The sequence below is a fragment of the Gorilla gorilla genome, chromosome 9, assembly GCF_029281585.2.
Source record: "Gorilla gorilla gorilla isolate KB3781 chromosome 9, NHGRI_mGorGor1-v2.1_pri, whole genome shotgun sequence".
NCBI classification, from domain to species: Eukaryota; Metazoa; Chordata; class Mammalia; order Primates; family Hominidae; genus Gorilla; species Gorilla gorilla.
In genome coordinates this window covers 97,826,457-97,851,781 of record NC_073233.2, presented here as the reverse complement: position 1 = coordinate 97,851,781, position 25,325 = coordinate 97,826,457, and the positions used below count along the sequence as shown (strand labels likewise).

At 38.5% G+C, this 25,325-nt stretch overlaps 1 protein-coding gene across 1 annotated transcript; it reads left to right on the top strand.

Moving 5' to 3' along the window:
- Positions 1-6,042: 6,042 nt before the first annotated feature.
- LOC129525445 (tripartite motif-containing protein 49C-like) lies at positions 6,043-16,734 on the top strand. Its single transcript, XM_055355853.1, has 7 exons — positions 6,043-7,559; positions 10,227-10,641; positions 10,907-11,002; positions 12,759-12,989; positions 13,701-13,723; positions 14,880-14,977; positions 16,062-16,734. The coding sequence occupies exons 2-7, from the start codon at positions 10,231-10,233 to the stop codon at positions 16,559-16,561; spliced, it is 1,359 nt and encodes a 452-aa protein (XP_055211828.1). The 5' UTR covers positions 6,043-7,559; positions 10,227-10,230; the 3' UTR covers positions 16,562-16,734.
- The last annotated feature ends 8,591 nt before the right edge of the window (positions 16,735-25,325 follow it).

Genomic DNA, 25,325 nt, shown 5'->3' with positions numbered 1-25,325 from the left:
AAGTGAGCCAGGCTAGATGCTTTATAATTGAGCATTCACTGGATATGTCTTGGCATCCTAATGGCCAACGCTGAGGTTTTTTATTTTTTTTAATAATGGGAAAGACTGAACTTTGTTACATGTACATTGCGTAGAATTTCCAAAGTTAGAAACTTTTCTTAAAACACTTCACTACATTCCTTTTATTTACGTATTTTTTTAAAAATTTAAACTATGCATGGATACATCCTTAATAGAAGATTAGGTTTCTGCAGTTTCAAAGGCAAAACCTAATCCTTTCGACTGGCTCTATTTAATTGTATAATTGCTTTATCGATTAAAATTTTAAAAAAACTTCTACAAATACATTCCAATGTTAGATAACTAAATCAGTTGTCTGATGTCATTATACAATGTCACTCCCAGGTGGGAGTGAAGTGGCAGGATCTTGGCTCACTGCAACCTCCACCCCAGGGGTTCAAGCAAATCTCCTGCTGGGATTACAGGTGCCTGCCACCATACCATGCCCAGCTAATTTTTGTATTTTTAGTAGAGAGGGGGTTTCACCATGTTTGCCAGGCTGGTCTCGAACTCCTGACCTCAGCTAATCCACCCGCCTTGGCCTCCCAAAGTGCTGGGATTACAGGCATGAGCTGCCACAGCGGCCTGATGTTACCTTTTTAAGTCCACGTAAAGTGACTTTATAATTATCTTTTAATGACTCCTTATTAAAACCTAAAATATATGAAGAACTATTTTGTTTTCTACTTTTATCTACAATACTAGATTTTCCAGGATTTTTAAAGAGTAGAAGACTTTATTTATTTATTTATTTATTTATTTATTTTGAAATGTAGTCTCGCTCTGTTGCCCAGGCTGAATTGCAGTGGCACTGTCTAAGTTCACTGCATCCTCTGCCTCCCTGGTTCAGGTGATTCTCCTGCCACAGCCTCCTGAGTAGCTGGGACTACAGGTCTGTGCAACTATGCCAGCCTAATTTTTGTATTTTTATTAGATATAGGGTTTTGCCATGTTGGTCAGACTTGTCTTGAACTCCTGACCTCAAGGAATCCGCCCATCTCAGCTTCCCAGAGTGTTGGGACTGAGCCACCACGCCCAGACTGGATTGGTTTTTAAGAACTCGATTTACACATGTTTAGTTTTAAAGAATGGCTTTTTGTGTTTTTAAACTTTTTAAAGTTAAAAACATTTCACAAGAAACTGGTGAACTTAAATGACACTGAAGATAATTTACTATTACTTAACAGAGGGGTCATCTTTGGAGAATGGGTTATGGTTATAAAATTGAAAAACAGATTTGTATCCTGAGATTAATATTCTGAAGCTCTATCTCTAGTGACTCAGAGAAATTCTCAAATCACCAAACACAATAAATAAACGAATATAAAACACAGTGGCTCTTTCACTTCTCTAAAGCATTTTCTAAACTCCCAGAATTATGAAAAACATGGAAGATTCAAATATTTTGCTGAAATGGGTCAGAATGGGAGGTATCCACTTAGCCTATAGGTGCTTTCAACTCTGACTCAGCAAATTATAGGTATTAACTTTCTCTGTGGCCTACTCCTCACACCCTCCTAACCCATTCTTGCTCAATATTCTTCTTCAATCTGCATCTAGGTTTGCTATCATATTACCATCCAGATAATAATTGATTTGGATGTATTTACATAATGCAAAGCTCTTTAAGTAACTAATAACATTTACTTAGCATTAATTGGTCCCTTTCTATGTATGAAGCACTGTTCTACTTGCTGATACCTACCATATTTTTCATAGACTTTAAAATACATCGGCATACACAGTGTGAAATCATTTTTGTGTGTGCTTGTTATTTAGCTCACAATATAAAATACATACTGCTAGAATTCTAATAAAAACATACTGCACAGGAATGGTGAGGTAGCATTTAAGTCGGGAAAGTTCAGCTTGACAGGGTCCTATTACCAGTGCATCCTGTTAGCCTAACAACATTCAACATCATAAGTAACACATCAGTAACAAGCTCTTAACTGAGACAAGGTTAGAAATGTGTATTTTTATTTTATAAATAATCTCTGAAAAAGACAGCCTTCTTAAGCACAAATGTCATTTATTATGGTATGTTCAGTCCTTTTCAATTTTTTACTTTCAAACAATATTCTCAAATATATTTAGAAAAAGGTTTTAAGGTATAGTATTTCATTAATGCTCATCGTTTGGAAAAAAAACCCAACTGGAATACAAGCACATGAATTTGTGTTTATTTTTTTGACTGTGGATTATCATGGTATTTAATCTACTTATTACAAAAAATTTTTGAAAATAGTAATTGATATAACTTGAGACTTTTCATCAAAATTTGAAGACATCTAACAATATGCATAATGAATTTGAGTTGGAAAAAAATGTGTAATACAAGTAAAAACAAAAATGCATTTTCCATTCCTACGTGGAGAAAAAAAGGATGAAATAACATACAGGTTGAGCACCACTAATCAAAATATCTAAAAATCCAAAATACTCCAAAATCTCAAATGTTTTGAGCTGTGAAATGTCACCAAAAGTGAAATATCCCACACGTGACCACATATGAGAAGTTACAGTCAAAACATATTCTCAGTGAACAAAAGACTCTCCCAGCCCCTTCAGTTGCAATATATCTTTCTGTGTCCACCTAGATGCCCCCGAGCAAGAGCACTCACAAAGGGTAATAAAATGGCATGTGTACACAAACTTTGCTTCATGAATAAAGTTATTTAAAATATTGTCTAAAATTATCTTTAGCCTATCTGTATAAGGTGTATAGGAAACATAAATTTTGTGTTTACACTTGGGTTGATACACAAGATATCTTCTTATGTATATGCAAATATTCTGTAATCCACAAATATCCAAAACCTGAAATTCTTCTGGCCCTAACATTGTGAATAACAAACAGTCAACTTGTATTACATGGTTTTATAATGGATTTATTTGAAAATGTGACTGAAATCTGTGGATGAAATTTTACAAACATCAGTTTAAGCCAAATAGTATTATTTTGTATAGCAGAAGGGGATACACTGGGTTTATTTCTCCACAGCATCCAAGTAGAATGTGACAGGGGTAAGGAGGAAAGATTTCTATATGTAGTACTCACGATCCTTCGGGCTTAGGGTAGGTAAAAACACAAGATATGCTAACCTTACATTCTGCTCTGTTCCTTGGAAATTTTATAAACAACACTTACTGTTGTTTATAAACAAAAATGGATTCCAGTGAAGGGAAATGGCTAAGTCCATGAGCACCATTAGAACTGGCAGGGTTCAGGAAAGAATGTGAAAACTCTACTCCACAGTACTCATTTTTCTATACTGTGCTAGGAAAGATGAATGGAAAACAAATTTGGCAATGTAATGTCTGCGAACAGGATACACAGCCACATATGGGAAGAATAAAATATAACAATCTTGCGTCTACTGAATCTAGAGAAGAAAATGTTCTGTTAACTCTTTGCTATGAAAATGCTTCGAGGCTGGGAACAGTGGCTCACGCCTGTAATCCCAGTTCCTCGGAAGGTCGAAGCAGGAGGATTGAGTCCAGGAGTTTGAGACGAGCCAGAACAGCATAAGAAGACCATATCTCCACAAACAATTTAAAAACTAACCTGAAGTGCGGGTGTCTGCCTGTAGTCAGAGCTACTCAGGAGGCCGAGGTTGAGGATCACTTGAGCCTAGGAGGTTGAAGCTGCAGTAGCTATGATCCAGCAACTGCTCTATAGTCTGGATGACAGAGTGAGACCCTGTCTCTAAGAAAAGAAAAAAGAATAGAAAAGGAAAAACATGATTGAAATCTAAAACCTAGAGTGCTGTTTGTAATTGTTGCCTCCATTATTTTCTCAAGGAAGAAAACCTATTTGATTCTGATTTTTACAGCCTAATGATAATGTAGCTATATTCAAGAACTCAATGTTTCATTCATCAGAGGAAGAAACTTCAGAATGTAGGCTGAACCTCACCTGAACACACAAGCACAGAAGGAATCATATGTGTTTCTGTGGCTCTAAGTGAGAAAATACATTGAGAGATTTGAGGATTTATGGAGTTGACGACATGGGATTGATCCCTGAATCCATCCCATACAGGAAACAGGACCATAAAAAGATTGCTTACGACCGGGCGCGGTGGCTCACGTCTGTAATCCCAGCGCTTTGGGAGGCTGAGGCGGGCGGATCACGAGGTCAGGAGATTGAGACCATCCTGGCTAACGCAGTGTAATCCCGTCTCTACTAAAAGTACAAAAAAATTAGCCGGGCATGGTGGCGGGCGCCTGTAGTCCCAGCTACTCGGGAGGCTGAGGCAGGAGAATGGAGTGAACCCGGGAGGTGGAACTTGCAGTGAGCCAAGATCACGCCGCCATTGCACTCCAGCCTGGGCGACAGAGTGAGACTCGGTCTCAACAACAACAACAACAAAAAGCTTACCTTTTATGTGCTCATATGTAAAGTTGGGACAATGCTACACATATTGCATGTTTTCTGTGGAGATTAGGAACAATGTGCGCATGGAGACAGCACGGTAACTGGTACATCATAGCCCATGTATCACACTGTCCCCTTCCTTTTTCTAACATATTTCTCTCCACTCAAATAGATAAGAGGTTTCAAGAGAAAATGACTGGGGTTTGTAGAAAAATAGACAATAAACGGGTAAAACAATTGAGAAGAAATGCAAAAAAAAAAAAAAAGTGTTAAAGAAAAGATAGCCCTGGACATTCAGGATCCAGAAAGCAAAATATAAATTTTTGGAAAATTAATAAATTTTGTTAGCATGGGAAAAAATATGCAGAATTCTCTCCATGTGCGCAAATAAAACAAACAAAATGTCAAAGTAGTTATAATACCTAGGTTTTAAATGGTATTTATCATAGAATGGAATTTTTATAAAAATTTAAAAATTTCCAGAATTAAATAAAGTCAGATTTCTACATATGTTAAGGGAGCAGAAATAGATCACCAACTTTCATACAAAGATTTTCCAATGAGTTTTAGAACCCAGATGAACAAAAGAGTCTATTACCAGATTCTCAAAAATAGATGTGTAATTCAACAGAAAACTTTGTGGTAGAGGTAGGTTTCAGATGCTAGAATGAAAACAGTCTCATGTACAAAAAAGTATCTTTTTTATTAAAAGGAGAAGCACTGGGAAATAAGGAAATATTCCAAATTGGCTGGAGTGTCCTTTATCCACATGACGGATTGTTCTTGCCTATACCCACCTCTACTCTCTCTTCTGGATTGGGTAGGACTTTTGGAACCTACAAAATGCCAACTCTAAAGAGAATTACTTTCTTATATTTGTTTCGTGGTCTGAGACTCAAGTAGGAAAATAGGTTGTTTCCTTGATAATGCCACAGTAGACAGAGGTAGGTCTGTAACTGAAAGCTCCTAATTTCCAGTGCTCTAGGCTTCAACTGCCTAAAGCTGAGTGTTTGAATAAGTGAATGATGTGGTGCAAAAAGTGGTTGAAATAAAATCAGAAGCTACCTACCTTCCTTTCTCTCCTTGCCCTAATTCCTTCCTGATACACAGCATCATCAGACCTTGTAATGGAGTACCAGGGCCCCGCCACGGAGCTCCAGAATTTAAGCAGAGAATGTCCACAGGATCAAGTCCATGACCGAGGGTTTCACAAGTTTCCCACTCTGGAGTCCAGGACTGAGCCAAGAGGGCCCCCACACACAACCAGCACAGATCTTACTTCTGTGTGGACACTTTGGTTAATTACTTAGATTTATTGAGGTACAGAATGTGCATACAGGGTGGTCAGTCAGTTGGTGGTCTTGGACAGTAAACTGACAATAGAACAAGAAAATCTATTGTTCAATTCCTTGTATTTAATTAAATATAAACTCTGGATGATTTTATGATGTGTCAACTTGAGTACATGTATGTACAAAGAGGGAAATGAGGGCAGTAGCCATTTTGTGGCATAGACATACCTTATTATTCTTCAGTGAAACACTTACTTAGGACCTGCTGGAAAGGCATTTTGCAGATGCGAGCAAAGGTCCTAATCCTGTAACTAGGAAGTGTACCCAAGTAAGCCTGACTTCATCAGTGAAAGTCCTTTAAAGAAACACATAGGCATTCCTTGAACAACATTTTAAACGGCAAATGGGACTCTAATCTTCCAGTTGCCCCCTATTGACTTTAAACCAAAGCTTTGATTCATGACCACTGGGATCCAGCCAGCGGGGGATTTCTTTTCCTGATGGACTGTACCCAGGATCTCACATTTGCTTAAGCAGCCCCCACAATTGGGTAAGTCAAGTCTTTGCACTTAATTCATATGTGAATCTCCCTAACTATACATATATCTTATGGGTTCTGCTTTTGTCTTTGAACCTGGACAGACCTGGGTCTGATAGATTTGTCTTCACTGTTTTGACAGTCTTGACCATAAGTCTTCTGGACCATCGGCAAAGAATTCCTCTATCAGAAGGTATTTGAGTAGTCCCTTCTGAAATCTCTTTTTTAAAAAAATAATTTTCATATAACAACAAAAAGACTTGGTATAGAAAGAAAAATATAGTCCATCTCTATCATTTGGATTCTGTATTTGTGAATTTGCCTATATCCTAAAAGTTATGTGTAATCCCCAAAACAATTCCCGTGGTGCACTCCTAGTCATTGTAGGACATCATGCACTATATGGAGAAAAACGTTAAAATAATAACTCATCTTTCACCCATGAGACTGGTGAAGTTTTGTAAATTCAATGAGAGACCCCAGGTTAGTGGGTTTATTTGGTTAATCAGTGATTTCTCTTAGAGTGGTAGAAAACAGAAAACAAAAAGGAAAGTTTTATCTTCCATTGGACTTCTCTGGAAATATCCTATAAGTGTACTACAGCAGCATTGAAGCTGGATGAGGTGGTTTATACCTGTACTCTTAGCACTTTGGAAGGCCGAGACCAGAGGACCACTTGAAGCCAGGAGTTGGAGAACAGCATGGGCTACAGAGTCATACACTGACTTTACCAAAAATTTCAACAAAAAAAATTAGCCAGGTGATATAGTGTGAGCCTAAAGTCTTAGCTACTTGGAAGGCTGAAGCAGGAGGATTACTTGGAATTCAAGGCTGCAGGGAGCTATGATTATGCTACTGCACTCCAGAAGGAGACCCTTTCTCTAGAATAAATAAATGTGCACTTAGAGGAATGCCTGTATCATGGAAGAAACTCAATAAACAGTATAAAATGCATCTTAGTTAATTTCTAGCCTATGTATGCTCTGACAGGATTTATGTTACATATGATTCATTCAGGCACTGGTGTTCAGAATGAAAGTGTGATGATAATTTAATCAGAGCTGCAAAGGTGTGTTCTAAATACTGCATAAACCTAATCATCTTTGTCTCCACCTTTCTGAATGCTCTAAATACCCATAAAGAGGTGGGTGTGGTCATCACAGATTCTTATAAAAGGACACAGAAGAGACAAGCTCAGTTTTCTCTGAAGGAGAAGGACTGCACTTAGAACTGTATTTTGGCGACCTCTGAAATTCAGTACTGCAGTGAATGAGCTTCTGACCTTGAGGTGAACTTAACAAAATTATTTTTGGAAAAATCGTTGTGGGAACCATTAAAAGAACTCCGGGATGAGTGAAACATATTGATAAAATTATATCATCTTTCCTTTACACAATAATAAATTAGAGTGTTAAAAATATCTCATTATCTTAAATCTACACAATGATACCATTTGTAACTCATGTTCTTACTATAGATTATATGAATTATAAGGATACTAATTGTTGTTATTTTGTGCTTTCTATGATTGTTTAATATAGTTCTGAAAAACTTAAAATATCTAGTGTTTGCTGCAACAGATATGTATTCATAATGAATATATGGAGTTGATACATATATGTACACATAGGTGTGTGTGTATATGTATGTAATGAGTGTATTAATATTGTCAAATTGAATTGAGAAGACATTAATGAATGATGAAGTTATTTGCTTTCGTAACATTCAGGTTTTAGACATGACTTTAAATTAGTAAGGTAATGATGAGCGATGCAAAATAGTGAAAACTAAAACAATGAGAAAGCTCCCCAAAATATCCTACTTTAGAAATCAAAACACAATTTTTCGAACAAGTAAATTTATAAGACCCAATTTGGTATGTGATTGTGATTGTCATCTCACTTGAGTCTCAATCTTATTAAACTGTGAAAAATTTCTTAAAATGTCTTAGATGAGTTCTGGAAAATATTTGCAATTCTAAGATTTTTCACTGCTTTCACTTAAATTCAGAAGTGATATAAAACTAGCAGCTTTATGCTGCTTTATGCTAAAGGATTTAAAATTGCCAAAACAAAGATTATAGTTTTTATATTAGTCAGGGTTCTCCAGACAGAACCATAGGATGTATACATATATGTGTGCAGATACATTCATGGGCCATTTGAGTCAGCCACAAACCACATATGGTGGTCCCATAAGATTATAATACCAATATGTTTACTGTACCTTTTCTGTATTCAATTATGTTTAGATACACAAATAGTTATCATTGTGTTACAGTTGCCTACAGTATGCAGTACAGAACATACTGTACAGGTTTGTAGCCTATTGTAGGAACAATAGGCTATAGTGTATACCATAGGTGTAGTAGGCTATACCATCTAGATTTGTGTGGTATATTCTATCATATTAAAACAATGAAACCACCTGGCTGGGCACTGTGGCGCGTGCCTATAATCCCAGCACTTTGCAAAGCCAAGGCAGGCAGATCACTTGAGGCCAGAAGTTCAAGTGCAGCCTGGCCAAAATGGCAAAACCCCATCTCTACTAAAAAAATACAAAAATTAGCCAGGCCTAGTGTCACGTTCCTGTAATCCCAGGTACTTGGGAACCTGATGCAGGAGAATCGCTCTGAACCTGGAGGCGGAGGTTACAGTGAGCCGAGATCACGCCACTGCATTTCAGCCTGCGTGACAGAAGGATACTCTGTCTCAAAAAAAAAAAAAAAAAAAAAAAACTAAAAACACCTGACACATTTCTCAGAACATACATCTGTCCACAAGCTATACATGATTCTACATGGGACAGAATTCATCAGGAAAATTAATTTGCTTGATTATGGAGTCTAGAGAGTTCCAATATAGGCTGTCTCTAAGCTGGTGTCCTGAGAATACCGGTATCCCGGCTAAGCTCAAGTCTGAAAGCTTCAGAACAAGTTTCAGGAGAGAGACGGAGAAAGTTGCCTTTTTTCTGCCTTTTTCTTTTTATCTGAGGTGTCAGCTGATTGGATGGTGCCCACACACATTGAGAGATGAGGCTCCCACTCAGCTCACCAACTCACATGTCTCTCTCCTCTAGAAACACCTTCACAGACTCACCCACAAACAATGCTTCACTAGTTCCCTAGGTGTTGGTTAATCCAGTCAGACTGATACCTAAAATTCACCATCACACTATGGAAATATAATTACACCTCTCTGAGTTTAACAAAAACCTCCTATATGTTAGTTCAGAGCTTGCACAGCCCTAGGGGAAGTTAATTTAATCCGCAAGAAAATACAAAGACCCAATATCTTTAATAATTTTTCTTTTCCCTACTAGTGAAACTTGATTGGTTTAATTGCAGTCTTTTTCTTTGTTTATTTGGTTGGTTGGCTTTTTTTTTAATTTTGTTTTGATTTGGGTCTTTGTTTTTAATTTAATTTAAATTTAAGTCCTGGGATAACTGCAGGACTTGCAGGCTTGTCACGTAGGTAAACTTGTGCCATGGTGGTTTGCTGCCCGGCTTTTGTGACCCTCTATAAAAATATGTCATAGAACCATCTTCTCATATTTCTTTGGCCCGGGTAGTTTTTTCCCTCCCACTCTTTCACAGTCATTCATCAGTTATTGAAAGAAGAGTAGGGACAACTATGATTTATTCTGACCGCTTAGAATCAAAACCCAATTTCCAGATCTATGTTCAGAAAATGGGTAGTTGAATAGGTTTGTATTATGCTACAGACAGGAACTAGGGGTAGAAGGGACTGTGAGTCCCCTAGTTAGTAATATCTGTTATAAAGCCAGGAGACTCCCTCTAAGTGTAAACTTTTAAGTTTGTAACAGAAGAAATAGTTTGTTGTACTTTAATGAGCACTGTCAAGAGAAGAAAATATAACTATCACATATCTCCACATGTTTAGAAGCTTTTCATCAACCCAGGCCCCAAAATGACATGTTTCTCTTTGTTCCTCAGAAACATGAATTCTGGAATCTTACAGGTCTTTCAGAGGGAACTCATCTGCCCCATGTGCATGAACTACTTCGTAGACCCGGTCACCACAGACTGTGGGCACAGCTTTTGCAGGCCTTGTTTCTACCTCAACTGGCAAGACATTCCATTTCTTGTCCAGTGCTCTGAATGCACAAAGTCAACAGAGCAGATAAACCTCCAAACCGACATTCATTTGAAGAAGATGGCTTCTCTTGCCAGAAAAGTCAGTCTCTGGCTATTCCTGAGCTCTGAGGAGCAAATGTGTGGCACTCACAGGGAGACAAAGAAGATGTTCTGTGAAGTGGACAGGAGCCTGCTCTGTTTGCTGTGCTCCAGCTCTCAGGAGCACCGGTATCACAGACACCGTCCCATTGAGTGGGCTGCTGAGGAACACCGGGTAAGTGATGGCTCTGAAGATCGATTTCTGTAAAGGAAGCATAACATTCCTGTGGGTCTATTTTCTTGGAGATTGGATAAAGCCAACTCTGAGTCCCTTTAAGCAGCTCTGTTTGGGCTTTCTTAGCTTCCAACCTCTGGGCTTTGACAAACATGAAGGGAAACAAAGGAAATGCCATTTACTAGGGGCTTATTTGTCTCTCATTCTGGGCCCCCTCCCTATGTCATGGTCTGCACTGGTGCTTCAATGTATGGCTCTTTTGCAGGAGAAGCTTTTACAGAAAATGCAGTCTTTGTGGGAAAAAGCTTGTGAAAATCACAGAAACCTGAATGTGGAAACCACCAGAACCAGATGCTGGAAGGTTAGTCCTGTACTACTCTACCTTCTCCAGGAACTTATGGTGGGCAAATGGGTGACTCTTAAAATAGGAACTTGATATCAAACTGTAATGTTTCTGGGATTCAGTAAAAAAAAAAAAAAAAAAAAAGGCGAGAGAAAACATTGAGAAAAAGTGGCCTCATTTTTATATAGACTAGTATGCCTGTTAGGTAGGATTTCTAAGAAAACTACTGATGTCACCCAAAGCATGCTGGTTTGTTTCATACAAACCTATAGTTACACACCAACAGATCCAAGAAACTGGGCCATCTCAAAGCATTCTATATTTGCTGGTTGGATAAATGCTAGGCAAAAGGGTTATTTGGCAGTCATGGAATGCTCAACTGAAACTTCTGAGTGTCGGTCAGCATTAATCTGAATGCTAGTGTGCAAGTAGTATTTGGAATTGTATGGAAAATTTGAGGCAGAAAAAGTGACAGGGAAAATCTAGGGCAACCATGAAATTAAGAATCTCAACTAATTAATATTGAATACTACATAACATATGATGAGAAAAGTGGTGAGAAATATGGATTTGTGTCTTGAGGGAGACATGTAAACATGCCCGAAAGATGGGAACTAGTATCTAAATATAAGGAGAACTCTGAGGACTTCAGAAAAACATTAAAATAATTTTCTCTTTGTGAATGTATATTTTGAGGGTATGATAGCTAATATTAGTTTGTTGAAAAGTATTTCATGAGAACCTAGTCTATGTTGAATATTAAATTAGAAAATATACTAGTAAAGAAGAAAGGAAGCACCTTTGTCCTCACAAATCATACAATCCAAATAAGAGAGTCAAATGGTCAATACACAAATATATGCAATACATGATGTATTTGAGTGTGGTAGGTTTTTGTTGGAGAATAATCAAGCAGGGAAGTAGAAAAGGACGATAGAGGCCAGAAACTAGAGATTAGTGTTTGAGTTTTAAATAGGGTGGTCAGAAAAAAGACTCACTGAAAAATTCAAATTGAAACAAAGTTTTGAAGAGGAGGGGGAACACAAATGTGTGTGTGGATATATATGTGGACCATGAGTGTGTATATGTATGTATGTGTGTGTGGTTGTGCGTATATATATGTATGTATGTATGTATGTGTGTGTGTTTGTATACATATATATGTAATTCTAGTTGGAGAGAATAGCAGATGCAGTAATTTTGAGTTTGTGTATATTTGGAGGCCGGAGGAACCACAAAGAAGTCTATGTTTCAGACTGGGATGACTTAGAAAAAGAATAGAAGGAAATGAATTCAGGGAGACAAAGATGGCCAAATCATAAATGCAGCCTTATAAGGATAGGTTTTGCTGGGCGAAATGCACTTAGCTGGACATGCTAGTCTAAGGTCATTTTCATATAATGAGTTTAAGCAACTTGTTGCATATCTCAGAAATAGAAATAATTGTTTCCTTTCTAGTAACTATAGCCCTATATTCCAACTCTCAAGCATGAACTGTTAAATATGGGTTGGAATAGAGAAATTCAAATTGTGTTTCTTTATTTTCAACTATCTTAGAAAACACATTATCTTGAACAAATTTAATGTAATTGGTCAGATACAGCTATGTTGATCTTTATGCAGAAAAAAGGAAAGGAACAAAATTTGTAGATTCTAAGAACTGGCAAGACAGAAGTTTGAACTATTGGACGTTCGAGAGACAAAAGGAATCAGTGAGATTTAATAGGAGATGGATATATACATTTCTCTTTTGACTAACCCATTATCACTGCAGGATTATGTGAATTTAAGGCTAGAAGCAATTAGAGCTGAGTATCAGAAGATGCCTGCATTTCATCATGAAGAAGAAAAACATAATTTGGAGATGCTGAAAAAGAAGGGGAAAGAAATCTTTCATCGACTTCATTTAAGTAAAGCCAAAATGGCTCATAGGATGGAGATTTTAAGAGGAATGTATGAGGAGCTGAACGAAATGTGCCATAAACCAGATGTGGAGCTACTTCAGGTACAAACTCGCCACGTGGTTTCAGGTTTTTGAATATTCACATGTATAAGTATTTTCCTCATGGCTGAAATCCATCTCCCTACTTTTATTTCCATGATGTGTTTCCAAAAACACATTCACATAACTAATGCTACTTTGTTGGGAGAGTATAGCCCCACTAAGGGATTCTACCAGGCCAAAGGTCCCTCCTACTTTATCCACCAGCCACAAAACTTTGTGGAATGGTCAAGGTAACAGCCCCAAGAAATATTCCCCATCTAATTCAATAATATACTTTGGGTTGTAAAACATGTATAGAATAGTGAGTGATTCATTTACGTTTAGGTTAATTTGTAAACATGGCAAGATCAGAAGTTTTGGGAATCTAGGTTTGCATTAACATTATTTTGGGGTCCACTCATTTGGGTAACAGGTTCAGTTAAAGATGACTGAGTAGGTTTTTCATGGTTACCACAGAGCATAGACCTTCTGGGCCTCTTCTCCCTTCACTTCTTTAGAGAATGTCTTCAAGACTCATACTTTCCCAGGACGTTAATTAATAACAATACAACTGACTGGGTTTTTCATTACAGAAGAAATAGAAAATACTTTCCAGAAGAGAAGATGGTAGGGAAATAATATCTTCAGAAACTGAGTACAAATCTCACACTGAACTTAGTGAAAGATGCATCTTGTGAAATGCACTAAATCTTTCTTCTTTTTTTTTTTCAGGCTTTTGGAGACATATTACACAGGTGAGTGTGTACCTAGATTTTAGCATATGTTCTTTAAGATTCCACGACTATCAAAGCAGGCTCTATTAAAGTCATGGCATAAATAATTAAGATATTGATAGCACTTTTTTTTGCATCTACTTTCGTTCCCACACCTTAAAAGACAAGGCCACGAAGTAAATAAGTGAATAAAAGAAGAGTGAACTAAAACAAACAATTTGATTCCTGTTTTTTTTTTTTTTTTTTTTTGGAGACGGTGTCTGGCTCTGTCGCCCAGGCTGGAGTGCAATGGCGCGATCTCGGCTCACTGCAAGCTCCGCCTCCCGGGTTCACACCATTCCCCTGCCTCAGCCTCCCGAATACCCGGGACTACAGGCGCCTGCCACCACACCCGGCTAATTTTTTGTATTTTTAGTAGAGACTGGGTTTCACCATGTTAGCCAGGATGGTCTCTATCTCCTGACCCCGTGATCCGCCCGCCTCGGCCTCCCAAAGTGCTGGGATTACAGGCGTGAACCACCGCGCCCGGCCCCTGATTTTGTTTTATTGCTTGAAAGCCTGCACAGGAGAAAGATAAGAGTTTTGTTTTGTGGATGGTGAGAAAGTCACCAGAGGAAGCAGGAGAGAAGAGGAGGAAGTATTTTAGCAGTGAAAAAGTGTTGATGTTTTGTTTTTTATACATATATACATATCAGTTAACAGTTCTGAAAAATAGATTGAAAAAAACTGTGGAGTGTTAGAACTGTATAAGTCTCTAGGGAAGTTCTTTGCTAAAAGGGGAGAGAACAAGTTTCCATTCTTTATCTTGAGAAGGAAGCAGTGGATGCATCAGTCTCCCCAGAACCCCGCTATTTCAGACAAAGATGTCAGGGGAGTCTGCCAAGAAGTGGAACTCAGAATTCCGTTTCTAAATATTCTCAAGGCCATAAAGCTAAGGAACCTTACACATTCGGAGCAAAAAAAAAAGAAGGATCAGATTGAATTCTGGCTTCGATTCTTCCATCATGCTTTAACATTTAGAAACTGTAAAGAATTAATTTGCAAAAGGAAGGAATAATTTTTGAATTATCAAATGTGTAGATTCAAAGGATTCTCATGGAATGTCTTTTATATACAAATAGTGATTTTTATTTATTTTATGGCTGTAGATGTTGTAACTGCAGGTTTTTCCTTGCAGGAGTGAGTCCGTGCTGCTGCACATGCCCCAGCCTCTGAATCCAGAGCTCAGTGCAGGGCCCATCACTGGACTGAGGGACAGGCTCAACCAATCCCGAGGTAAGTCTCCACCCACAGGCAGCACTCCCACTATCTAAATATTATTACTGTTAGGATCACATAGGTAATATTTCATATTTTATCAAATATTTTACTTCTTTTAAGACATAAGTGAACAATATAACCATGCAACCCTTTGGTATCCGTGTCTGTATTTACAGTCAGATTTATAGCATTCAGTTTGAAAGATAGTGAAAAAGAAATACTTTTTGGCATAATATGTACTGAGTTATATAACGGGAAAAAGGAGTAGTGTAGAAAATTTAAAAAAGGAGCAAATGAAATAATGCTCAGAATGGTGAATTATTTAATGTTAAATACAAAATTGTACATTTCTTTAGTGTATTCATTTGAACTGCTAAGAACTGTGCTTTGGGGGAATATAGTTTTCTGGAGATTCTTGGGGGTTTTGTATTTTTTTAATGTGTATATATTATTCATATATTGCAAACATTTGAATTAATAGGTAAAGCTAAAAGGAAGAAATCATTTTGTGAATATAAGTAAAATGACAAATGAAAATAAGTTCAGTTTAATTGCAATATGAAGAGCTACATGTTAAGTCTAAAATCCAGCTTCAGCCCAGAGCTAGCATGGAGGACCGCAGAGAGACTGGTCAAAGATTTTACAGAGATCTGCTTTAAATTATCACTTATAACGTGTAAATATGGATTTTTATCCAGATATCTAGAGCAGTTCTTAAGTGAAAATCTTCACATTCACATTCTTTCCAAAATGATAGCACTAGTTTTTAAGAATAAGAAACATTTCTAAATAATGATCTTGATAACAGCATTGCATTTAGGGCATACAATGTGTAAATTTTACTTTGAAAATTGGATTGAAAGAAGTTGGTCTCACATTTGGCTCTCAATATGTAAGTTTTCAAAAAAAACCATAATATCTGTGGTTAGGGTTTTGTTTGTCTTGTATATAATATTAACCATCTCTATACTTTACTAGAAGTTACAAGCAAAACTTTTTATGACTTTACATTTGCTAGTAAAGTAACTTCTTGATAGAACAATTATTTTTTTCTTATTTACACATGTCTATGCATGTTTTCTTTTTTTCTTTCTTGCAGTGCATATTACTCTGCATCATGAAGAAGCCAACAGTGATATCTTTCTATATGAAATTTTGAGAAGCATGTGTATTGGATGTGACCATCAAGATGTACCCCATTTCACTGCAACACCTAGAAGTTTTCTTGCATGGGGTGTTCAGACTTTCACCTCCGGCAAATATTACTGGGAGGTCCATGTAGGGGACTCCTGGAATTGGGCTTTTGGTGTCTGTAATATGTATTGGAAAGAGAAGAATCAGAATGAGAAGATAGATGGAGAGGAGGGACTCTTTCTTCTTGGGTGTATTAAGAGTGACATTCAATCCAGTCTCTTTACCACCTCCCCACTTATGCTGCAATATATCCCAAAACCTACCACCCGAGTAGGATTATTCCTGGATTGTGAGGCTAAGACTGTGAGCTTTGTTGATGTTAATCAAAGCTCCCTAATATACACCATCCCTAATTGCTCTTTCTCACCTCCTCTCAGGCCTATCTTTTGCTGTATTCACTTCTGACCAGAGACAAATCAGAAATGTGTTCACATGCTGTGGGAACCCCTTTATCCCAGGAAGTCCTCTTCCTTGTGCCTTAACATACAGCAAAAATAGGCTCTATTTTATGTCTTGAATTGCCTTCTAATGTTATCAAAACTCATTTATTGTGTTACTATTAAATATGCTGAAAACGCGAAAAGTATACGTATTGGTTCTTTATTAAATAATTTTTGAAAAATCATTATTCATGATCATGGCATACCATATATTCTCTTTTTTTTCTTTATTTCTGACTGTCACTGAGTGAAATAATAGATGACAGACATGTCTGAATGAAGTAAAAATCAATGGAAGACAGTCGGGATCTTTTGCTTCATGCAAAAAACTTGGAGTGAAGTCTCAATGATAACTGGGAAATGTTTTTCTTCCTCTTTATCTAACTATATTACACTTATCCATCAGGTTTCATTGTATTAATCTATCCTTTGAGGTAATATTATTTGACCTTCTATGCTGGGCTTTATTTTGCAATTCTCACCACAGATATAAATAATCCTTCATTATTAGGGTGCTCGTCTACATTGAAATACACAATGTGATCAGACCAATGCTGGATTAATTGAATTTTTTTTTAAAAAGTAACTAAATATTGACTCCTACCTCAAACCATACACAGTCACTTCCAGATAGATTGAAGTCCTGAAAGGAAGGGGAACCTGATACAATATTCTCATAAGGATTTCTTAACCAGGGCACAAATTAATAATTAAAACAATTAGTTCATTTATATTGATAATGATGACTTCTGTGTTTCAAAAAACATTATGCAAACTAGTAGTGGAGAAAGATATTCACCCCAACATACATAAAGTAAAATATAATACATGTGTGTGATGAATACTTAAATTGTAATAAATAAAAGACAGTGAACTCAACAGAAGATTGGCTAAAATATCTGAACAGACACTTTACAGAATTGGATACATAAATAACTAGCCAAACATAAAAAAGTGCTCACTTTCATTAGTCTTACAAAAGTAAGAATTAATCCACCAGTTGTACCACAGGCCCTCATAAAAAAATACCAAAATTTAAAGACACACAATATTGTGTGTTGTCAAAGATACAGAATAAATGAAATTTATTCATGGCTGGAGAGATGTAAATGGAAATCCCTTTTGGGAAACTGACTATTAGCATTTCTTATGGGCTAGATATTCTAATTCTAAAATATAGTCAACTGATTGCCTACATATACTTCAACATACACAATATTGTTCACTGCATCAATTTTTATAGTAGCTCCAAATTAGACCCAAAATATTCTTCAACTGTAGAACAGCTAAATAAATTTGGTGTATTTATGCAAAATAATCCTATAAAACAATAAATAACTCACTGAATGCAACAAAGCTGATGAATCTCAGAAACAAGTTAATAAACATATGCCAATTTAAACGATAAAATTGAAGTTAAGAAAAGACTTTTCCATGTATATAATATATTGGTAACTGTAAGCTCTTTATGGGTTCCATAATTACATGAACGCTGTGGAATTATAACTTTTAAGACCCAAAATGTCAAATAATGCATAAGGTAGTAGAATAAAATAGGAGCCCAGGCATGGTGGCACACACCTCCAATCCCACCACTTGGGGAGACCAAGGTGTGAGAATGGCCTGTGGCCAGGAGTTCCAGACCAGTGGAGGCAACATAGTGAGACCTCATGTCTACTAAACATTCCTTTAGAAATCAGCCTGGCATGATGGCACATGCTATAGTCCCAGCTACTCAGGGGGCTGATGCAGCAGGATGGCTCGTGCCCAGAAGGTCCAGGCTGCAGTGAGCCATGGTGGTGCCCTGCAGTCCAGCCTGTGACAGAATGACAGTCTGTCTCATAATAAAACAAACTATAATTACTTGATATAACACAAACCTATATATTATAAATGCGCTAATTATAGGTATTTTAAATATTGATTTATTTAAAATAACTGAGAAAGCTGGGATAGCTACATGTTTGCTTAGACCAGACAAAAGTGCCTTGGGAAGTAAGTTTAAAGTATTTTTATTAGAGTAAGTGAGGATGAAGTGCTTTATTACCAATGTGATACACACCAGAATCTGCTATGAATAGTCTCATGTCTAGAGGATTTGCGGATATCTAGGTAAGCAGTAATTATTGGGTGCCTGAAGCCTAGCAGATGCATATTCAGTGTGTCTTCTCTGGAGATGTCTTCTCTGGAAAGTTTGATTTTTTTTTTTTTATTATACTTTAAGTTCTAGGGTACATGTGCACAACGTGCAGGTTTGTTACGTATGTATACATGTGCCATGTTGGTGTGCTGCACCCATTAACTCCTCACTTACATTAGGTATATCTCCCAATGCTATCCCTCCCCCTCCCCCCACCCCATAACAGACCCCTATGTGTGATGTTCCCCTTCCTGTGTCCAAGTGATCTCACTGTTCAATTCCCACCTATGAGTGAGAATATGCACTGTTCGTTTTTTCGTCCTTGTGATAGTTTGCTGAGAATGATGGTTTCCGGCTTCATCCATGTCCCTACAAAGGACACGAGCTCATCCTTTTTTATAGCTGCATAGTATTCCTTGTTGTATATGTGCCACATTTTCTTAATCCAGTCTCTTATTTTTGGACATTTCGGTTGCTTCCAAGTCTTTGCTATTGTGAATAGTGCCACAATAAACATACGTGTGCATGTGTTTTTATAGCAGCATGACTCATAATCCTTTGGGTATATACCCAGTAATGAGATGGCTGGATCAAATGGTATTTCTAGTTCTAGATCCTTGAGGAATCGCCACACTGTCTTCTACAATGGTTGAACTAGTTTACAGTCCCACCAACAGTGTAAAAGTGTTCCTACTTCTCCACATCCTCTCCAGCACCTGTTGTTTCCTGACTTTTTAATGATCGCCACTCTAACTGGTGTGAGATGGTATCTCATTGTGGTTTTGATTTGCATTTCTCTGATGGCCAGTGTTGAAGAACATTTTTTCATGTGTCTTTTGGCTGCATAAATGTCATCTTTTGAGAAGTGTCTTTTCATCTCCTTCACCCACTTTTTGATGGGGTTGTTTGTTTTTTCTTGTAAATTTGTTCGAGTTCTTTGTAGATTCTGGATATTAGCCCTTTGTCAGATGAGTAGATTGCAAAAATTTTCTCCCATTCTGTAGGTTGCCTGTTCACTCTGATGATAGTTGCTTTTGCTGTGCAGGAGCTCTTTAGTTTAATTAGATCCCATTGGTCAATTTTGGTTTTTATTGCCATTGCTTTTGGTGTTTTAGACATGAAGTTCTTGCCCATGCCTATGTCCTCAATGGTATTGCCTAGGTTTAATTCTAGGGTTTTTATGGTTTTAGGTCTAACATTTAAGTCTTTGATCCATCTGGAATTAATTTTTGTATAAGATGTAAGGAAGGGATCCAGTTTCAGCTTTCCACATATGGCTAGCCAGTTTTCCCAGCACCATTTATTAAATAGGGAATCCTTTCCCCATTTCTTGTTTTTGTCAGATTTGTCAAAGATCAGATGGTTGTAGATATGTGGCATTATTTCTGAGGGTTCTGTTCTATTCCATTGGTCTATGTCTCTGTTTCGGTACCAGTCCGATGCTGTTTTGGTTACTGTAGCCTTGTAGTATAGTTTGAAGTCAAGTAGTGTGATGCCTCCAGCTTTGTTCTTTTGGCTTAGGATTGACTTGGCCGTGAGGGCTCTTTTTTGGTTCCATATGAACTTTAAAGTAGTTTTTTCCAATTCTGTGAAGAAAGTCATCGGTAGCTTGATGGGGATGGCATTGAATCTCTAAATTACCTTGGGCAGTATAGCCATTTTCATGATATTGATTCTTCCTATCCCTGAGCATGGTGTGTTCTTCCATTTGTTTGTATCCTCTTTTATTTCATTGAGCAGTGGTTTGTAGTTCTCCTTGAAGAGGTCCTTCACGTCTCTTTAAGTTGGATTCCTAGGTATTTTATTCTCTTTGAAGCAATTGTGAATGGAAGTTCACTCATGATTTGGCTCTCTGTTTCTCTGTTACTGGTGTATAAGAATGCTTGTGATTTTTGCACATTGATTTTGTACCCTGTGACTTTGCTGAAGTTGCTTATCAGCTTAAGGAGATTTTGGGCTGAGACGGTGGGGTTTTCTAAACATACAATCGTGTCATCTGCAAACAGGGACAATTTGACTTCCTCTTTTCCTAATTGAATACCCTTTATTTCTTTCTCTTGCCTGATTGCCCTGGCCAGAACTTCCAATACTGTGTTGGATAGGAGCGGTGAGAAAGAGCATCCCTGTCTTGCACCAGTTTTCTAAGGGCATGCTTCCAGTTTTTGCCCACTCAGCATGATATTTATTGGCTGTGGGATTGTCATAAATAGCTCTTATTGTTTTGAGATACGTCCTATCAATACCCAATTTATTGAGAGGTTTTAGCATAAAGGGCTGTTGAATTTTGTCAAAGGCCTTTTCTGCATCTATTGAGATAATCATGTGGTTTTTGTCTTTGGTTCTGTTTATGTGCTGGATTACATTTATTGATTTGCGTATGTTGAACCAGCCTTGGATCCCAGGGATGAAGCCCACTTGCTCTTGGCGGATAAGCTTTTTGATGTGCGGCTGGATTCTGTTTGTCAGTATTTTATTGAGAATTTTTGCATCGATGTTCATCAGGGATATTGGTCTAAAATTCCCTTTTTTGTTGTGTCTCTGCCTAGCTTTGGTATCAGGATGATGCTGGCCTCATAAAATGAGTTACGGAGGATTCCCTCTTTTTCTATTGATTGGAATAGTTTCAGAAGGAATGGTACCAGCTCCTCCTTGTACCTCTAGTAGAAGTCAGCTGTGAATCCGTCTGGACCCGGACTTTATTTGGTTTGTAGGCTCATAATTATTGCCTTAATTTCAGAGCCTGTTATTGGTCTATTCAGGGATTCGACTTCTTCCTGGTTTAGTCTTGGGAGAGTGTAAGTGTCGAGGAATTTATCCATTTCTTCTAGATTTTCTAGTTTATTTGCGTAGAGGTGTTTATAGTATTCACTGATGGTAGTTTGCATTTCTGTGGGATCGGTGGTGATATCCCCTTTATCATTTTTTATTGCATCTATTTGATTCTTCTCTCTTTTCTTCTTTATTAGTCTTGCTAGCAGTCTATCAATTTTGTTGATCTTTTCAGAAAACCAGCTCCTGGATTCACTGATTTTTTGAAGGTTTCATTGTGTCTCTATCTCCTTCAGTTCTGCTCTGATCGTAGTTATTTCTTGCCTTCTGCTAGCTTTTGAATGTGTTTGCTCTTGCTTCTCTAGTTCTTTTAGTTGTGATGTTAGGGTGTCAATTTTAGATCTTTCCTGCTTTCTCTTGTGGGCATTTAGTGCTATAAATTTCCCTCTACACACTGCTTTAAATGTGTCCCAGAGATTCCAGTATGTTGTGTCTTTGTTCTCGTTGGTTTCAAAGAACATCTTTATTTCTGCCTTCATTTCGTTATGTACCCGGTAGTCATTCAGGAGCAGGTTGTTCAGTTTCCATGTAGTTGAGCGGTTTTGAGTGAGTTTCTTAATCCTGAGTTCTAGTTTGATTGCACTGTGGTCTGAGAGACAGTTTGTTACAATTTCTGTTCTTTTACATTTGCTGAGGAGTGCTTTACTTCCAACTATGTGGTCAATTTTGGAATAAGTGTGATGTGGTGCTGAGAAGAATGTATATTCTGTTGATTTGGGGTGGAGAGTTCTGTAGATGTCTATTAGGTCTGCTTGGTGCAGAGCTGAGTTCAATTCCTGGATATCCTTGTTAATTTTCTGTCTCATTGATCGGTCTAATGTTAACAGTGGGGTGTTAAAGTCTCCCATTATTATTGTGTGGGAGTCTAAGTCTTTTTGTAGGTCACTCAGGACTTGCTTTATGAATCTGGGTGCTCCTGTATTGGGTGCATATATATTTAAGATAGTTAGCTCCTCTTTTTGAATTGATCCCTTTACCGTTATGTAATGGCCTTCTTTGTCTCTTTTGATCTTTGTTGGTTTAAAGTCTGTTTTATCAGAGACTAGGATTGCAACCCCTGCCTTTTTTTGTTTTCCATTTGCTTGGTAGATCTTCCTCCATCCTTTTATTTTGAGCCTATGTGTGTCTCTGCACGTGAGATGGGTTTCCTGAATACAGCACACTGATGGGTCTTGACTCTTTATCCAATTTGCCAGTCTGTGTCTTTTAATTGGAGCATTTAGCCCATTTACATTTAAGGTTAATATTGTTATGTGTGAATTTGATCCTGTCATTATGATGTTAGCTGGTTATTTTGCTCATTAGTTGATGCAGTTTCTTCCTAGCATCGATGGTCTTTACAATTTGGCATGTTTTTGCAGTGGCTGGTACTGGTTCTTCCTTTCCATGTTTAGTGCTTCCTTTAGGAGCTCTTGTAGGGCAGGCCTGGTGGTGACAAAATCTCTCAGCATTTGCTTGTCTATACAGGATTTTATTTCTCCTTCACTTATGAAGCTTAGTTTGGCTGGATATGATATTCTGGGTTGAAAATTCTTTTCTTTAAGAATGTTGAATATTGGCCCCCACTCACTTCTGGCTTGTAGAGTTTCTGCCGAGAGCTCTGCTGTTAGTCTGATGGGCTTCCCTTTGTGGGTAACCTGACCTTTCTGTCTGGTTGCCTGTAACATTTTTTCCTTCATTTCAACTTTGGTGAATCTGACAATTATGTGTTTGGGAGTTGCTCTTCTTGAGGAGTATCTTTGTGGTATTCTCTGTATTTCCTGAATTTGAATGTTGGCCTGCCTTGCTAGGTTGGGGAAGTTCTCCTGGATAATATCCTGCAGAGTGTTTTCCAACTCGGTTCCATACTCCCCATCACTTTCATCACCAATCAGACACAGATTTGGTCTTTTCACATTGTCCCATATTTCTTGGAGGCTTTGTTCACTTCTTTTTACTCTTTTCTCTCTAAACTTCTCTTCTCACTTCATTTCATTCATTTGTTCTTCAATCACTGATACCCTTTCTTCCAGTTGATCGAATCGGCTACTGAAGATTGTGCATTCATCACGTAGTTCTCCTGCCATGGTTTTTACCTCCATCAGGTCATTTAAGGACTTCTCTACATTGGTTATTCTAGTTAGCCATTCATCTAATCTTTTTTCAAGGTTTTCAGCTTCTTTGCAATGGATTCGAACTTCCTCCTTTAGCTTGGAGAAGTTTGATCGTCTGAAGACTTCTTCTCTCAACTTGTCAAAATCATTCTCCATCCAGCTTTGTTCCATTGCTGGTGAGGATCTGCATTCCTTTGGAGGGGGAGAGGTGCTCTGATTTTTAGAATTTTCAGTTTTTCTGCTCTGTTTTTTCCCCATCTTTGTGGTTTTATCTACCTTTGGGCTTTGATGCTGGTGACGTACAGATGGGGTTTTGGTGTGGATGTCCTTTCTGTTTGTTAGTTTTCCTTCTAACAGTCAGGACCCTCAGCTGCAGGTCTGTTGGAGTTTGCTGGAGGTCCACTCCAGATGCTGTTTGCCTGGGTATCAGCAGCAGAGGCTGCAGAACAGTGAATATTGCTGAACAGCAAATGTTGCTGCCTGATCGTTCCTCTAGAAGCTTCGTCTCAGAGGGGTAAGTGGCCGTGTGAGGTGTCAGTCTGCCCCTACTGGGGGGTGCCTCCTGGTTAGGCTACTCAGGGACCAACTTGAGGAGGCAGTCTGTCCATTCTCAGATCTCAAACTCTGTGCTGGGAGAACCACTACTCTCTTCAAAGCTGTCAGACAGGGACATTTAAGTCTGCAGAGGTTTCTGCTGCCTTTTGTTCAGCTATGCCCTGCCCCCACAGGTGGAGTCTACAGAGGCAGGCAGGCCTCCTTGAGCTGCAGTGGGCTCCACCCAGTTTAAGCTTCCAGGCCGCTTTGTTTACATACTCAAGCCTCAGAAATGGCAGGTGCCCCTCCCCCAGCCTCACTGCTGCCTTGCAGTTTGATCTCAGACTGCTGTGCTAGCAATGAGTGACGCTCTGTTGGCGTGGGACCCTCTGAACCAGACGCAGGATATAATCTCCTGGTGTGCCGTTTGCTAAGACCATTGGAAAAGCGCAGTATTAGGGTGGGAGTGACCCGATTTTCCAGGTGCCATCTTTCACAGCTTCCCTTGGCTAGGAAAGGGAATTCCCTGACCCCTCGAACTTCTTGGATGAGGCGATGCCTCATCCTCCTTCAGCTCATGCTGGGTGGGCTGCACCCACTGTCCTGCACCCACTGTCTGACAAGCCCCAGTGAGATGAATCCAGTACCTCTGTTGGAAATGTAGTAATCACCCATCTTCTGCATCACTCATGCTGGGAGCTGTAGACTGGAGCTGTTCCTATTCGGCCACCTTGGAACCCAAGTTTGATTTTTAAATGATTTTTAACTTCCCATGGCGGAAACAGGAAGGAATGCCTGGCAACCCAACAAGGGTCAGATGCCACATCAACCCGAGCAGAAGCTGCCTAACCCTGGCTATTCCAACGACAATTAGGCGTTCTTGGGAAGGTGGAGCCCTTTGTGGGAGCTCCACAAAGTGACCACTTAAAGGTGACCGAGGCCTCTCAAAATCCCTGTGTTAGAGCTGCAGCTCTCCATGTGGGCTGCAGTGCAGTCACCAATGGAGCTTTAGGACAGGCCCAGAGCTCATCTCCCTGGACCAGTGCCTTGAGAATTTTCGCAGCAGGGATAGCCAGCTTGGAGAAGTGTGCCTGGGAGACCATGTGGCACTGCCTGGCTGGGTCCTCAGCTGA

Coding starts and splice junctions, on each gene's coding strand:
- LOC129525445 (XM_055355853.1), top strand. CDS start 10,231: ATGAATTCTGGAATCTTACAGGTCTTTCAGAGGGAACTCATCTGCCCC. Junction 11,003..12,758: donor CCAGAACCAGATGCTGGAAG/GTTAGTCCTGTA, acceptor TTATCACTGCAG/GATTATGTGAATTTAAGGCT. Junction 13,724..14,879: donor TTTGGAGACATATTACACAG/GTGAGTGTGTAC, acceptor TTTTCCTTGCAG/GAGTGAGTCCGTGCTGCTGC.